Below are 16,758 nucleotides of genomic sequence, written 5' to 3'. Positions count from 1 at the left end.
GTTCGGTGCATGGTCATCATCAATGGGTCCAATCAAATGGACTGGGCCCCTGCTGGGCCTCATTTGCAGCCCTTTATTAGCCCAAAATCGAAGGCAAGATCGGCCCACTGCTGCGCGATGAACAGCATTTTTTGGAGTTTATTTATGTTTTCTAACAGTTATTAAATAATTTCCTAAAATTATAGTTTTATTAAGAAATTTCCGTCATTTTAAAGAGCATTTTGATAATGATCGTGGCCAAGTATGGCTTCGGTCCGACCGCACTGCATATTGCCCATTTGCCCATTTACCAAATGCCACAGCTGAGAAATCATTCTCTACATCTTCATTTCATAAACTATTTACACCCTTTGGGGCCCTCTCGTTAATCAGACGGGTGTAAGCGTCAACTGCCAAAAAATAATGCAATCTGGCCGTCCATTACCATTTTTGGTCGAGAACGATCAGGAAAATCAACGAACTCAGATGCACAACCCCTCCGCTCGAAGGAAATTGAAATCTGAGTCAATATAATCGGACGAAGGTCAAATATGGGACGATGGTCTAGAGAGAGAGAGAGAGAGAGAGTCGTCTAGGAACGACGATTCTACGCCAATGCCAGCCCATCTCACAAATTTCACGGTCTTCTAGTGAAAGCAATTGTCTTCCCTCAATCGCAGCCCGTTCTGGCCCGGATCAAATCTCTGCTTCTTCAATTTTGGATCCGCGGCGCTACACATCTCGATCAGTGAGCGACCGAGCTTCCAATGCTGCGTGGCCTCGTATCTTTATCGTAGTGGGTCGCAGGTCGAGACTTGTGAATTGTTAGGGTTCCGGCGGAATCATGTTATCGAATCATTTTCAGAACGGAATCGAGACCGCGAAGCTCGTGTGGTCTCGGCTGCCGAATTCTGATGAAGATGAATTAGACGAGGTTGGCGTCTCCAGAAAGGTTGATGGAAGCAGTGTCGAGAGTCTTGACTACGAAGTCATTGAGAATTATGCCTACAGAGAAGAACAGGTCTCGTCTCCAAGTTTTCATAATTTTTTTTTCTCCAGTAGTTGAATTTTGCCGATATTTGAATTTTTTTATGTTATATATATATGGGCATTGTTCTTACAGTTCGTTTGTTGTTTGAGATCTATAGGCGCAGAGAGGAAAGTTGCACGTAGCATATTATGTTGGTGTGAAGTGGTTCTTTTCGCTGCTTATTGGTATCGGTGAGGATATTGATTTATTTTATTGTCTTTTCATGCCTGTTGACTCTTGCCGTTAATATTTCCTTTTTTGTGCTCTTCATTTTGAATTAGGCTGACAATTGTAGTTTGATCCATTATATCTTAAAATTGAAGCTTTGCTTTCCCACAAGGAGAAACTTTGAGACTTTTCATTTTGGTGCCAAGGAAAACAATTAAAATGCTAAAATTGTCTCATTACATCTACATTTGCCTGGCACCCAGATCCCAAAGGATTAGAAAATAACCAGGTTGAGATGATGAACATTTTTTAGGATTTAATGTTTTCAATGCTAGGAACTGGCATATATATTGCTTTAATATGGTAATGTAAGTTTTGAGAAAAAAAAAATAAAAATCCAGTGGTTCTGGATTCGAAATTATTTTGGTTCGCTTTAGTCTAATTTCTATCTGAAATTTGCTCTTTTTTCATGTTTTGGTTACATTTTAGCTCTTGGAGCAAAAAGAAGTTATAATTATTTATTTTTCTGTTTGAGATGCAATACTCTTGTCAGCCTGCGGTGTCATCTATTAAATAACAGTCAATATTTGCAGTTATCCTTGAATTTGAGTTTTCAGGAGAGTTCTCACTTGAGGAGAATCATGATGCGGGGACAGTTATGATGTCCTAAGTATAATACGGAGAGGGGTAATGGTTTGTGGAGACTCCTCCAAAATCATTGCAAGTAGAATTTGTGGAGTTTAGAGGCAGAAAATAGGAAATAAAATGAAGATCAACAAATGTTGATACAGGAAAAACTGAATGACTGATGAAATTATAGTGGAGTGAGAAATAAGATAGTTGCTCACTGCGCTGTACCATCCTTTGGATGGCATTATTGTTGGCCCAAAGGTAATGCAAGAAGAGGGGGGGGGGGGTTGAATTTGGTTTAATAAAATTTAAGATTGCTTGATACAAAATTTAACGCATTTAAAAACAATCAAGTAAACCACACAATATAAAAGCAAGTAAAGAGAGAAAGGAAGAGGAATTGCAAACAAATTTATAGTGGTTTGGCAATTGGCTTACATCCACTCTCTCAAGACCAACCGTCTTGAGGTTGCACTAAAACATCTTGCTTTCATGGCGGCGAGGACACCACTTACGTCCCATTTTTTTGGAGACCAAGGAAATCAAATACAATCGTTGTTTTGATGGAGATCAAGGAACCAATTGCAACTAAGAGCTTACAACAAAAATTTTCTCACAAGGAATGATTTTCAATTCAAGCTGACACAATAAACTCTCAATGAATAATTAAGAATAAGGCTTAAGAGTTTTTCTCTCAAAGATTGAGCAAATGAAATCACAAAGAAAGATTAAGAGAGAATGAAAGAAAAAGCACTTAGAATTTTAGTATAGGTTCATTCTTTAACGTTCTCAAGGCTTAGGAGGGCATATATATAAAGTTTGGATGAAAACTAGTTGTTCTCTACCCATTTGAGCCTTTTTGGCTTGTAGACTGGTTGACTGCTTACTAACCATTAGAGAGGGAAAAGTGACTGTTGCAGACAAAACTTACCAAGCTAGTTAACCGCCTTTAGGGGCCAATCAACCGCCTCTGGCCTTTGCTTTTGTGGTTGGTTGTCCGCCCATGGCACAAAGGCTGAGTTCGGCCTACTTTTGATCCCATTTGTCTAGTCTTAGCTCAATAGTGCTATGCCTTATATTTTTTAATGATTTTAAAAAATAAATTACAATATAATTGAGGGAGAAATACTACAAATAAATGAATTTAAAGTCTTCATAATCTTATTTCAATTCTTCAACTTCTCTTCAACTATAATGGCTTAAACCTGTAGAAGAACAACTTAAACACAAAGTCATTAGTTCAAAATAATTTGTTATCATCAAAACATTGTTAATGAAACCTTGGAACTAACAATCTCCCGTTTTTTGATGATGAAAAACTATTTGCAAAAATATGAACAAATAATAAAGCATTTAAATCACACACAAGTTCTTAATTTTCTTATCTCTCTCCCTTTGACATCATCAAAACCGAAGTATGACAGTTGGGGCAAATGATTCTAACATTAAAGCACAATGTTTCAATTACAACATGTTCATCATAAAAATACACCAATATGCTCCACATAAAAAAAATTAGCATGGTCAAAATTGTGACGACTGATGTTACCAAATTAATGCACGGTCATAAAATAATTGATACCAATTGTTGTTGATCATAAGTCAAATAAAAGACAATTGATACTAATTAACTTAAAAACGAACTTTCCATGCTTGAAAATTTCTCCCCCTTTGTGAATATCAAAAGGAAAAGATAGTGGTAAGAATTTTGCAAAATGATTTACAATTTGAAAATCAAGTTTGAACCAAAGTGCATACATTCATGATTTTCAAAGCTTCTATCATATTATCACGATTCAACAAAGATCATGAATTTCAAGAAGTTGCCATTTTCACAATGATCAAATCATCCAAGGTTTGCAATCATTTTCTCAATAGTGCTCATCTTCTCAATAAGACTTTTCAAAAATGCTTGCTTTCCTTTGGTAAATATCAAAAGGTTTTAAAAGGGGGGTCTTAAAATTTTTCTTAATTTTCTCAAGAAGCATCAAGATATTCAATATGATCAATTACATGTTCTATATGCTCAAATATTCTCCGCCACAAGATATATTCAATATTCTCAAAGTAATTATCATCAACAAGAATTTTCAAAAATGTCCAATTATTTTCAATTAAAATATTCATTCATATATTTTCAATATTACCAACAAAATTTTGAATATGCTCAACTCATCATGATATCCAATCAAGATCAAATTCAACAATAAAATGCTCAATTACCAATAAGCTCAATAACTACAACAAGGTATTCATTTAAGCATGTTTTTCACATCATTAATATATTCAACATTCTTCAACAAAATAAGCTCAACTCATCATTATATATCCAATATGGTCAAGGTATACGATATTCGTCAACAAGATATGCTTAATTAAGACATGATATTCATTTAAGCTCACATTCCAAAATGATCATCAAAACATTTAAAGTCATGATATTTAATTTTAGAGCATGCTCCCCCTAAACCATTGCATATAAAAAAGTCTTGCAAGGTTTTCACAATGAGCATTTCAATAAAAGAGAATTTTAAAATTTCATCATCATGCTCAACATTCAATAAAATTTCCATTTTATTGTCAAAAACAAAAAAAAAAAATAAAAAAAAAAATAAAAATAAATCAACATTTCACTCATTTTCCATTCTATTTCCAAAGAGATTTTCATGAAATATCATAAAAACGAATATGTCAAACAGTTTAAGGGAAAAAACAAGAACACAAGTTTAAAAGCAATTTTGAATCCCTTATTTTAGATGAAACCTTGGACAAAAAGAATTTATTTTGAAAAATGCTAAAAGATTTAACAAAGCCCAAATTTCATTTTTCAAAAAAGGTATATTCAATTAAGCTCCAAATTTAAGGGTATTAAGTTAGTTATCTTGAAAATTTTCATTCACGGATAAAGGGCTTACCTTATCTTTGTCCTCAATGGTCATGAGGCAAAGAGTCACTATTTCTTTGTCGGAGTTCGATTCGAAGTCGCTATCTTCCCAAATGGCATTGAAAGCCTTCTTCTTGAATCTCCTCCTTTCCTTCTTGAGATATGGGCATTCAATTTGAAGGTGCCCAGCTTTTTGCATTCATAGCAAGTTATGTTCTCTTGTTTGCTTGATTCTTCATTCTTTTCGTCTTCCTTCTATTTGAGGAATCTTTTGAACTTTTTGGTGATAAGCATAATTTCTTCATCACTATCTTCTCCTTCTTCTTCCCCCATTTCTTTTGTTGAGGCAAGTACAAATTTTTTCTTCTTGTCTCTTGAGTCCATCGTCCTCTTTGCTTCCATTTCATGAGCAGGAAGGGGCCCAAGCAACTCCTCACAAGGAAGTTCTTATAGGTCTATTGATTGTGGTCTTCTTGGCCTTCCATTCTTTTGGCAAGCACCTAAGTATTCTATGCACAAACTCAAAATTAGTATAATTCTTTTCAAGATATTTTAAAGCATTAATAATATTAGTAAACGTTGTAAACATATTATTAATTTTCTTTTTTGAATGCATCATAAACATTTCATATTCCATGACAAGCATATTTATCCTAGACAATTTTATCCTAGAAGTTCCCTCATGGGTTACATGAAGTATGTGCCAAATTTGATGAGCAGAGGTATATTCATTGATGCGATTAAATTTTTTGTGGTCTAATGCACAATGCAAAATGTTCATGGCTTTAAAATTTATTTGATGCATGCGTTTTTTCGTTTTCATTCCACAAGTGTCTAGGTTTAGGTTTGGTCTCACCATTCTCTACAATGGTTAGGGGATCGTATCTATCTTGGATAACATCCTAAATTTCAAAGTCTAGGGAGTTTATAAAAATAGTCATCCTATTTTCCCACTATACAAACTCTTTTGCATTAAAGAATGAAGGTGTAACAGTGGAGAATCCCTTAATGCCAATTTTGATGGTTGCCATGGATCATTGAAAGAATATTAAGTACAAATTTTTTATTTTTTAAAGAAGAGTGCTAGCTCTGATACCAATTGACACAGATCATAAGTCAGTCATCCCTGAGTTATGTTGTCCATCAACAGTACCTATTAGACTAGCAGGCCATCTTCTCCACCAATGCACCCACACCAATGAATGGATAGTCTTGCTTCGGTGACATGGTCACAAGCGAGAGTTCCCATTGGTGCTCTGCCCTAGTTAATGGTAGGGAACTAGCTCTGATACCAATTGTTGACCCAAAGGCAACCCAAGGGGGGCTGAATTGGGTTTAATAAAATTTGATAAAAAATTTAAAGCAATTAAAACAATCAAGGAAACCACATAATATGAAAGTAATTAAAGAGAGAAGGGAAGGGGAATTGTGAACAAATTTATAGTGGTTCAGTAATCGGCCTACATCCACTCTCTTAAGACCAATCGTCTTGAGGTTCCACTAAAATCCCTTGCTTTCACGGCAGTAATGATACCACTTACATCCCCTTGTTTTTCGGAGACCAAAGAAACCAAATACAATCCTTGTTTTGACGGAGACCAAGGAACCAATTACAACTAAGGGCTTACAATAGAAAATTCCTCATAAGAAATGATTTCAATTCAAGCTCACACAAGAAACTCTCAATGAATAATCAAGAATAAGGCTCAAGAGTTTTTCTCTCAAAGATTGAACTAATGAAAGCACAAAGAGAGATTAAGAGAGAAACACTTATAATTTTAGTATAGGTCTGTTTTCTAACGTTCTTAAGGCTTAGGAAGACATATATATAGAGTTTGGATACAAACTACCCATTTTCTGCTTGTTGGAGCCTTTTCGGCTTGTAGACTGGTTGATTGCTTATTGGGTCCGGTCAACCGCTTACTAGCCGTTAGAGAGGGAAAAGTGACCATTGGAGGAAAAATTTGCCAGACGAGTCGACTGCCTTTAGGGGCCGGTTGACCGCCCCTGGCACAAAGGCCAGGTTCGGTCTACTTTTGATCCGATTTGTCCTTTTTTATCTCAATAGTGCTATGCCTTATATTTTCTCATGATTTACAAAATAAATTATAATACAATTGAGAAAGAAATACTACAAATAAATGAATTTAAAGTATTCATTGTCTTTTCTCAATTCAACTTCTCTTCAACTATAGTGGCTTAAAGCTGTAAAAGAACAACTTAAACACAAAGCCATTAGTTCAAAAAAGTTTGTTATTTTCAAAACATGGTTAATGAAACTTTGGGGCTAATAATAGTTATGCAAAGGAGCCTAGAAATCTTTTTCATAACCCATTTACAGCTTAAAATTTTAGAAATTGAGTTGACTTTCTTTACCTTATTAATTAATTATTTTTGGGTTGTTTTTTTTTTTGGGGGGGGGGGGGGGGTAGAACCGAGGTAACTTAGACCTATATTACAATCAGAGAACTTATACAACAATATGAATAAAGATATATCGAAGCTAAAAGAAGGACTCCTAATGATGACATAGGCTTTGAAATGTCCTAAGCAATAATCACCACAATGTAGCTCACTTCCCTACCAGGCCTCTCAAAAATTTTGGGGTTTGAAAGTTTATTTGCTTGAAGTGATTGGTCATTGATTGTATTGCTGTGGATATTTGATAAATAACTATGGCTTTATGTAACACACGAAGGAGCCTCATAATCGTTTTCATAACCTATTTATAGGTTGAAACCTTTACAATTTAGGTTGACTTTATTCACCTTATTAATTAATTATTTTGAGGAGGAGGATAGAACCAAGGTTATATATGGTGTATGGGTCTATAACCCACTTTTTAATGATATTAATAATAATGAATTATTATTATTATTATTATCAACAAATTTCCACTAGGATCAACTTCGAAAACCACTAACCAAATGTGTTTTTGAGTATAATAAATACATGATACAATTTCTTGTTTCTGTTTTCAAAAACAAGATGGAAACTAGTTTTTGGATCCTTAATCCTATGGGCCCTAATAATTACCTTTCCCCAACTTGCTGCTGCTCCTTTCTCACGAGTGGTTGCATAAATTTTAATTTGTATTTACTTTAGAAAATCATCAAAATTTCTGATTCCTCATGATCTTTTCCATTTATATTCTTCTTTTAATTTGTGTAAGGAGCTAATATTTCTATTGTTGTTTCCAATGAATTAGATTATTTCTATTGTTTTAGAACTAATTCTTCAATCCATTTTACTGTGGATGGAGGACCTTTTCTACTTTTTCTCAGGCTGTCAATCTTGCAGGGTTGTTTGCTAATAAGCCTCATATTTCAACTTGTGCTTCAGGTACTGGATTAGCGGCTGTTTTCATTAATATATCTGTTGAGAACTTTGCCGGATGGAAGTTTGCGGTGACATTTTCCATAATACAAAAATCATATTTGGCTGGATTTGTAGTGTACATATTAGTCAACTTGGTTTTAGTTTTTTCTTCTGTATATATCATCACACAATTTGCACCAGCTGCAGCTGGATCTGGTATTCCTGAAATCAAGGGTTATTTGAATGGTAAGCTTTACTGTTCAATGAACCTTTTTATAAGATATTTATTTGTCTTAGTTGTGTCAACTATTGTGCTTTTGGAGTTAGTGCTAATTATCATTTCTAATGTATAGGAGTTGATACTCATGGTATCCTTCTGTTGAGAACATTGATTGGAAAGGTCTGACCACATTTCTTGGCATTATATTTTATTTGTTAATTCATGATGTATGTGTATCTATGGATGCTGTGTATCTTAATAATTTCCCCTTGGCGGGCTTCAGATATTTGGAAGCATTGGTTCGGTGGGAGGTGGTCTAGCTTTGGGCAAAGAAGGTCCGCTTGTTCATATTGGTGCTTGTATTGCTTCTCTGCTTGGTCAAGTAAGCTGATATTGATTGGTTTTTTCTGTATTCTGAAGAGTATGGATGTTATAATACTCTTTATTTTACGCTTTTTACTTAAATAATAAGGCCTTTAAAGTGATGATTTATCTCAATTCTCAATAGTTATAGTCCTGGGTACATAAGAAGAGAAATTGCCTTCATGGGGTGATCAATGGTTACTAGGGACTGTATTATAGGCCAAAAAAGTGGAAGGTGCTACTGTATCTCGTACAATCCCATATACATGCAATATAAGCTAGAGGGCACATGCTAGTTTTTTAGAATTGTCTTACGGTAATGGGTTTTTTCCTAAGAACTTTTGTGAGTATGGTTTCTGCGTTTATTGAGATTTGATTTAACAGCATGCAATGTTGCATTTTATCAACTTTAGGCTTCCAACAAGCCAACCCCATAGAGGTGGAGGGTATATGGGTGAATGAAAATCCATTGTATATTGAAGCTACTACATATTGTTGGTGCAATACAATTCGGATTTCATTTCTATATGCCCTATTTTATTTTTTTGATGGTAAAATCAGGGAGCATGGTCTTTGAAATTGTCCAAACTTCCTCAACAATTTCTGCTTTCCACCACCCTTGAATTCGATATGGCGTCAATCTATGTCTTACAAAAATGTCTGTAAAAAACACCAAAAATATCCGAAGTTTATTTAAATCTGGAAATTACAAAAAATATTGTCGAAAATTTGACTATGGAACAAAATTTCCTTGAAATTGAAATTTGAGTTTCAAAAACTACATTGAAAATTTTGTTTCAAATCCCAAGAAATCTTTTGTTTTTGATTGATAATAATGACTGTAAGAAGAAGGATACAAATCTATTTTTTGGACTTTCCAAATTTTGCAAAACACAAAATTGAACGTAGATATTAACTAGAACATTTTACTTGACCTTTAAATGTCTAATATAGTTGTATTTGCATAATAACTAATTGCGTATGTGCAGTTGCAAGCTTGCATAAAATTAAATAGAGAGATTTCATCACATTTTATCCAGTATGCTATGTTTATAATTTATTTTTATTTTTTATTTTTAATTTCAATGTGATATGAGACATGTTTTTGATTTACCTTTAGTGTTGGGATTCTTTTACTAACCTTGAATGGTTTGAATGAGGCATTTTGCATTTTGATGATGGATGTTCTTTTAAAAAACCACTGATTGTTCTTCTTGAAGACCATAATCATTTGTCTAATTATGGTGAATATTATGATTGTTTGAGCATTCTTGTTTTCCTCGTATACATTTTCATATCTATAATTCTGGTGCATTGTTTTTTTCCCTCCATATCTTTAATTCTTGTTTATCATGATTTTTAAATAATAAGTTTTAGCATCATATTTTTGCGACATTGATTTCTTTTTGTGTTATGTGCATTTCAGGGTGGATCCACAAAATATCATCTTACCTCCTGGTGGATAAAATTTTTTCAGAGTGATCGAGATCGCCGTGATCTTGTGAGTTAGTATTCTTTTCAAGTATTCAGTTAATAAACCAGAGGTTCTTCTTAAGTGTAATATCGAGATTTGGTAGCTTCTGCATTTGTTATCTTGTTTTAAACTCCTTGCACTATCTATTTTTTCACTTGCTAAGTTCTTGTTCATTGTTGAAATCATATATAGCTTTCTCAACATTTTGTCACATTGGGACTGTTATTGGCTCAGATGACACGTTCCACACCCCCATCCCCCCAATACACACACACACACACACACACACACACACACACACACTTCTTCCGAGTATTGGAATGATATGGGTGATTTCAAATTCTGTGTGCAATTTGAAAATAAATATGAAATATGGATGCAGCCTGAGCAATCACACACAAACACAAAAAAAAAACAGAATAGAGAAGTGACAGGGAAGAGAGACAAAAATTTGCGTAGTGGTTCGGTCAAATTTGTAACATGCAATAGAACTGAAGTGTGGCAGGGTCATCAACATGATTGGTGATGGACCATCAGACAGATTAGTTGTTGATGAAGGGACAAGTGCACTCTTGTGCTTATACACCCTTTTGATTAGAGACTTAGATGTGCCTTTCAGAAGAGAATCTGGAGGAGCAATGGATTCGATGGTGCTTCAGAGGAAAATATAGAGAAGGATTCAAAGAGGGTGACATCCTTACAAACTGACAAGAGAGAGGTTGAAATAACAATGTCCTGTCAGAGTACAAGAATGGCCCAAAATACATATTTATGTTGTTGAGGATCTAGTTTCTTTAATATGGACATAACAAATACAACTAGATGAATACAGCTTGGGAGGGAAAGGGATTTAGAGATGGAAACAACACAGAAAAAAGAGTTTGATGTTGAAGTACTGAAGAAGGTTGATTGTTGATAAGATAAAAATATTAAAATGTGTTGAGAAGCAACAACTAGCAAGTGTTGATTTATTTTTCCCATTCAGCTAGTCCATTTTATTGTGAAGTAGAAACACAAGAAGGATTGTAATATATCCCCTGATCTTCCACAAGATTACCAGAAGCAACAGAAAAATATTCCAAGGCATTATCAGATAAAAAACTTTTTTAACACCATGTCAAGTTCCAATTTTAGCACAGAAAGATTTAGAAATAGTAAACAACTTAGAATTGTCTTTCATTAGAAACTCCCATATCATTCTTAACTAATCATCAATAAAAAGAAATCTAAGTCCACCATGAGATGTGACACATGTTAGATCTATATATCATTATAAAACAAATTAAATGGACTACTCAGTGTAGGAATAACCTTTGGAGAGTGACATTTATGATATTTGCCTAGCAACATGCTTCCCATTCTAGTATAGTCACATTAAGCTAATGATAGAACAAACAAATTCAATTTTCCAGGATAGATGACCAAAGTGATAATGCCATTACAAAGGAGTGGATAAGCCAGAGATTTGACAGGCAGTAGAAGTGGGAGAGAAATGGAAGAGATTGGAGGGAAAAAAAGAAAAGAGAGAACAGGGAGAAAAGAAGAAAAAGGAAGAAGAGGGTGTTGATGGAGGAGGAAGAAGGAGGCACTGACACGGGAGAGGGAAATTTGAAATTCAATGAGTAAGTCCCTTCTCATAGATGAACAAAAAAGCACTTATAAATCCAAGTCCAGTACCAAAAATACAACAAATAAGGAGGAAGAAGGAGGCACTGACATGGGAGAGGGAAATTTGAAATTCAATGAGTGAGTCCCTTCTCATAGATGAACAAAAAAGCACTTATACATCCAATTCCAGTACTAAAAATACAACAAATAATTACAAAAATAACTCCAAAGTATCTAACATATTCAAAATAACATTAACTTAGCCAAAATATACAATATTTGATTTACTGATTTAAAACAAAATCCTTGTTTTTTGAATCTTCAAACAAGACATGATCATGCAGAATTATCCAAAGAGCAGTCCTTCATCAACCCCTAAGTAAGATTTGTTTGTTTACTCAGTGTTGCTCCATAAAGATGTGACAAAGCTTCAGCCAATGAAGAATTTTTGAATTCTGAAGGAGCTGTGCGTGAACAGACTATAAAAATCTAACAGTAATGTCATCAAGTTGTTTAGTCATCATAGAAAATGTGAGGAAATAGGCTTGAACATATTTAACTCATTAAAAATCCTACACAGATCGGAATAGTATTCTTTGAGCTTCTATTGCTTCTCGATGAGGTAGGATTGAGAAGCTTGGTAGATTCTAGTGATTTTATTTACACCAGAATATAACTGCTTTAGATTCCCAAACCAGTTTTATGCACTTTAGTTGCATTGCCTGACAACTGACTTGTTGTACCATACTATAGCACAACATAGTAAGAATTTGAGTATCCCCTTGTTGCCATTCTGCATGTTTCTCAGGTGTTAATGTAAATGGATCAGCACATGTATACTTCAAATCTCTTGGCTTTGAGGAAACCTCAACAGTTTCTACCACAACATAAATTTACAACCATTTAATTTACTGAGAGTCATATGAAATGGATTGCATTCAGAAGTCGGCACCACAACATTCTTATAAGCATTCCAGATGTACTAGATGAACTGATGCTACACTAAATCAGCTCACTAATTAAACTCAAATCAGTGCAAAACTTTAATCACCAAGGGAATACAATCAACATACCACATGATAGGAAGCTTCAAATGACAGAATATCAGCAAATAAGCAATCAAATTAACAAATTCCGGAATTCCCAATTCTTTTTTTCACAAAACAGTCTGCAAATGCCAAAATAGATCACCAACCAGCAATTCCACACCATGAAATAGGCCTATGCCAACTACAATACATAGAACCTACAACCAGCAGTGCACTTATCAGTAAAACAAGAAAGAATTCAAGAACTCCAATTGAACACCACACAGCCTTCTCTAACAGCAGCTGACCCCCAGCAAGCAACATCTGAACAGCCCCAAAAACACACACATGGCAACCAGCAACCAAGTCTTGGATCAGCGGCGCACATCATGTCAAAGAATTGTGTGAATGGCGGAATGGTTTGGCCTTCAGTTCTGTATATTATATATATACTTTACAAGAATGCTACACATGGAAAGTAAATAAGTTCTAGCATGATTCTAGCCCTATACATGTAAACTATAATCTGTCAAGCCCTATACATGTAAACTAAATATATGCTAACTGTACAAAATAACGAATGGAGAAATAAGGAAATAATTGTGGGACTGAAATAAGGAAAGAAATCTTTTGCTGTTTGCTGTTCCGTTGACAGCCCTCCCTCAAATTGATGCGGGTTGATCAACAAGCATCAATTTGCTACTTAGGAAGTAATGTCGATTACGAGAGAGAGCCTTGGTGAAGATATCAACAATTTGTAATTCAGTGGAAATATGTGGAAGAGTGATAACACGAGCTTCAAATGCTTGATGGATAGAGTGACAATCGACTTCAATATGCTTCGTGCACTCATGATAGACTGGATTGGCCGTGATCTGGATAGCACTCGTATTATCGGCATATAGAGGTGTAGGGTCAGTCTCAGAAAAATCTAGGTCAGCAAGCAAACCTCGAAGCTAAATAATTTCATAACAAGCAAGGACATCGCCTGGTATTCAAATTCTGTCGATGACTTAGAAACTTTGTCTTGCTTCTTACTCTTCCAAGAGATCAATGCATCACCTAAGAACACACACCAACCAGTGATGGAGCTACGTGTATCCGCACAACCAGCCCAATTAGCATCGCTATAAGCAGCAAAGTGAGTAGAATTGCTTGCAGGGAAGAATAAACCACGAGCAGAATTGCCCTTAACATAGTGTATGATCTTACGGACAGCTGCCAAATGAAGATGACAAAGGGTCTGAAGAAACTGGCTGACTTGCTGTACAGCGAAAGAAATGTCTGGTCTAGTAATGGTGAGATAGAAAAGACTACCCACCAACTTCCGGTATAAATTGGGATCAGCAAGTAAGCCACCCTCCTCTTTGTGAAGCTTGACATTTAATTCTATGTGAGTATCAACAGAAGTACCCTTCTGAAGGCCAGCTATAGCCACCAAGTCACTTGCATACTTATGTTGATTGAGTGAAATACCAGAGGGACTACGATTCACCTCAAAACCAAGAAAATATATGAGAGACCCTAGATCTTTCATATGAAAGGACTTTGAGAGATGAGTCTTGAGCTAAGCAAGTAAAGCAGAATCGGAATCAGTAATCACAACATCATCAACATAAACCAAAAGAACAACAATATCCATGTCTGATTTTCGAAGAAACAATGAAGTATCGTACTTGCTCTGCTTGAATGAAAATTGTAATAAAGTGGTGCGGAATTTATCAAACTAGGCCCTCGGAGCTTGTTTAAGACCATAAAGAGAGCGACGAAGCTTACACACATGTGAAGTTGGAGAGGGAAACAGGCCCGGGGGTGGCTTCATATAAATACACTCTTTAAGATCCCCATGAAGAAAAGCATTCTTAACATCCATTTGATGTAGTGGTCAATCACTGGAAGTAGCAATAGCCAGAATTGTACGAATAGTAGTCATCTTAGCCATAGAAGCAAAGGTCTCTTCATAATTGACACCATATTCCTGATTATTCCCAAGTGCAACAAGATGAGCTTTGTAACGATCCAAACTTCCATCAGATCGGACGTTGATTGAGTAAAATTCATTTACAACCTAGAGGAACAATGGTGGAAGGACAAGGCTCACTGTGCCAGGTGTGATTGGCCTCTAGAGCGGCAATTTCTTCCTGCATAGCTTGTCACCAACAATCATTCTTGGCAGTGTGTGAGTAGGATGTGGGAATATTTAAATTGGACAATGTAGCAGTAAGAGTTGAAACAGAATTTCTAGAACTGGAAGAGGGAAACCCATACCTATTCGGGGGTACAGACACTCGAGAAGAGCGACGTACCAAAGGCTCTGGAGGTGCTGCAATTGACTGAATCTGGAGCATGGTAGGATCAGATATCGGATGAGTCACTAGAAGAGATTGTGGGCGGGAGCGTCACATATACACAATACCTAGTTTAAAACGAGAATTGACTTGATGAGGATCCGAGAACTGCTCCTCAAAGGAGGGGAGAATCACAGTAGAAGAGGAGGGCATAGAAGACACAGGAAAGAAATGTTGATTTTCAAAGAAAATAACATTCCTAGAAATGTGTGTACGATGTAATGTAGGATCATAACAAACAAATCTCTTTTGACGCACATTATATCCCAAGAATGCACATTGAACAGATTGAGCAGATAATTTATGTCGCTCATGAGGAGGTCAATGAACAAAACATACACTACCAAAGGTACGGAGGTTATCGTAAATAGGTTGCTTAGCAAATAAGCGGAAATAAGGAGACTCCATGAGTAGGACTTGAGAAGGTAAATGATTAATCAAGTAAGTAGCAGTTTTCAGAGCCTTAACCCAGAACTAGGATGGAATAGAGGATTTCAGTAAGAGAGTACATACCACATCTAGGAGATGATGATTTTTGTGTTCGGTTACTCCATTCTGTTGGGGAGTAGCGGGACATGAACGTTGATGAATAGTACCTTTAGAAGCCATAAATGCTTGCAACTCAGTAGACAAATATTCACCACAGGAATCTGTACGTAATGTCTTAATAGAAGTAGAAAATTGATTTTCAATATATGCTAAAAACTCAGTGAAAGTACGAAAAACCTTAGATTTGGAGTGAAGAAAGTAGACCCAAATAAATCTGCTATGATCATCAATGAAGGTCCCCAAATATCACTATTGTGAGTGGAATTCAATTTCATAATTTCTTGAATTCTTAAAATATGTACATCCCAATCTTACAATATATAATACAAACAAAGACTCTAAACAAGGAAACAATCTTCCTACAGAATAATACACAATTTTCTACATTTACTCACTTTCCTAATTTACTCAATATTGTCAAGGATACTCGGGATTTCAACACTCCTCCTCAAGTTGGATCATAGATATTAATCATATCCAACTTGCCAATGAAATCGTCAAAGTTCTGTTGTGCTAACCCTTTAGTAAAGATATGTGCAGTTTGTTCCTTGGTAGGCACATAAGTCATACAGATGATTCCTTCTTCAACCTTCTCTTTGATAAAATGTTGGTCCACTTCCACATGTTTAGTCCTATCATGTTGAACTGGATTGAGAGAGATACTGATGGTTGCTTTGTTGTCACAATAGAGTTTGATAGGAAATTTCACCGAAACATGTAGCTCTTCCTAGAGTTTCTGTAACCATAGTCCTTCACATATCCCCTATGCAATTGCTTTGAATTCAGCTTCAGCACTACTTCGAACTACCACATTCTGTTTTTTACTCCTCCAAGTTACCCAATTTCCCCATACAAAGGTGCAATATCCAGTGGTTGACCTTCCGTCTTCTGCTGATCTTGCCCAATCCGCATTTGTGAAGATTTCCACTCCCTTGCTTTCACATTTTTTAAAGAAGAGTCCCTTGTTTGGAGAACCCTTGAGGTACCTAAGGATCTTATACACAGCATCTAGATGAGTCTTTTTTAGTGAATGCATGTGTTGGCTTACAACACTTACCGCAAATGCAATGTCGGGTTTGGTGTGTGATAAGTAAATTTGTTTACCAACCAATCTTTGATACCTTTCTCTTTCAATTGGTATTCCACATTCTTCAACCCT

General features: G+C 35.6%; 1 protein-coding gene across 2 annotated transcripts in view; it reads left to right on the top strand.

The window, feature by feature from the left end:
• Positions 1 to 525: 525 nt before the first annotated feature.
• The window catches only part of LOC131151608 (chloride channel protein CLC-d), a 47,817-nt gene continuing 31,584 nt past the window's right edge, over positions 526 to 16,758 (top strand). Inside the window, exons 1-6 of one of the 2 annotated variants that reach the window (XM_058102868.1) lie at positions 526 to 1,000; positions 1,128 to 1,200; positions 8,034 to 8,255; positions 8,363 to 8,409; positions 8,513 to 8,611; positions 10,019 to 10,093. In XM_058102868.1, coding sequence (XP_057958851.1) covers positions 824 to 1,000; positions 1,128 to 1,200; positions 8,034 to 8,255; positions 8,363 to 8,409; positions 8,513 to 8,611; positions 10,019 to 10,093 — 693 coding nt within the window. In that variant the 5' untranslated portion in view covers positions 526 to 823. The remainder of the gene's footprint in view (positions 1,001 to 1,127; positions 1,201 to 8,033; positions 8,256 to 8,362; positions 8,410 to 8,512; positions 8,612 to 10,018; positions 10,094 to 16,758) is intronic. The other variant, XM_058102869.1, reaches the window with a different exon arrangement.

This window comes from Malania oleifera, chromosome 3 (assembly GCF_029873635.1).
Source record: "Malania oleifera isolate guangnan ecotype guangnan chromosome 3, ASM2987363v1, whole genome shotgun sequence".
NCBI lineage: Eukaryota > Viridiplantae > Streptophyta > Magnoliopsida > Santalales > Ximeniaceae > Malania > Malania oleifera.
This window is presented reverse-complemented; position numbering and strand designations above follow the sequence as displayed.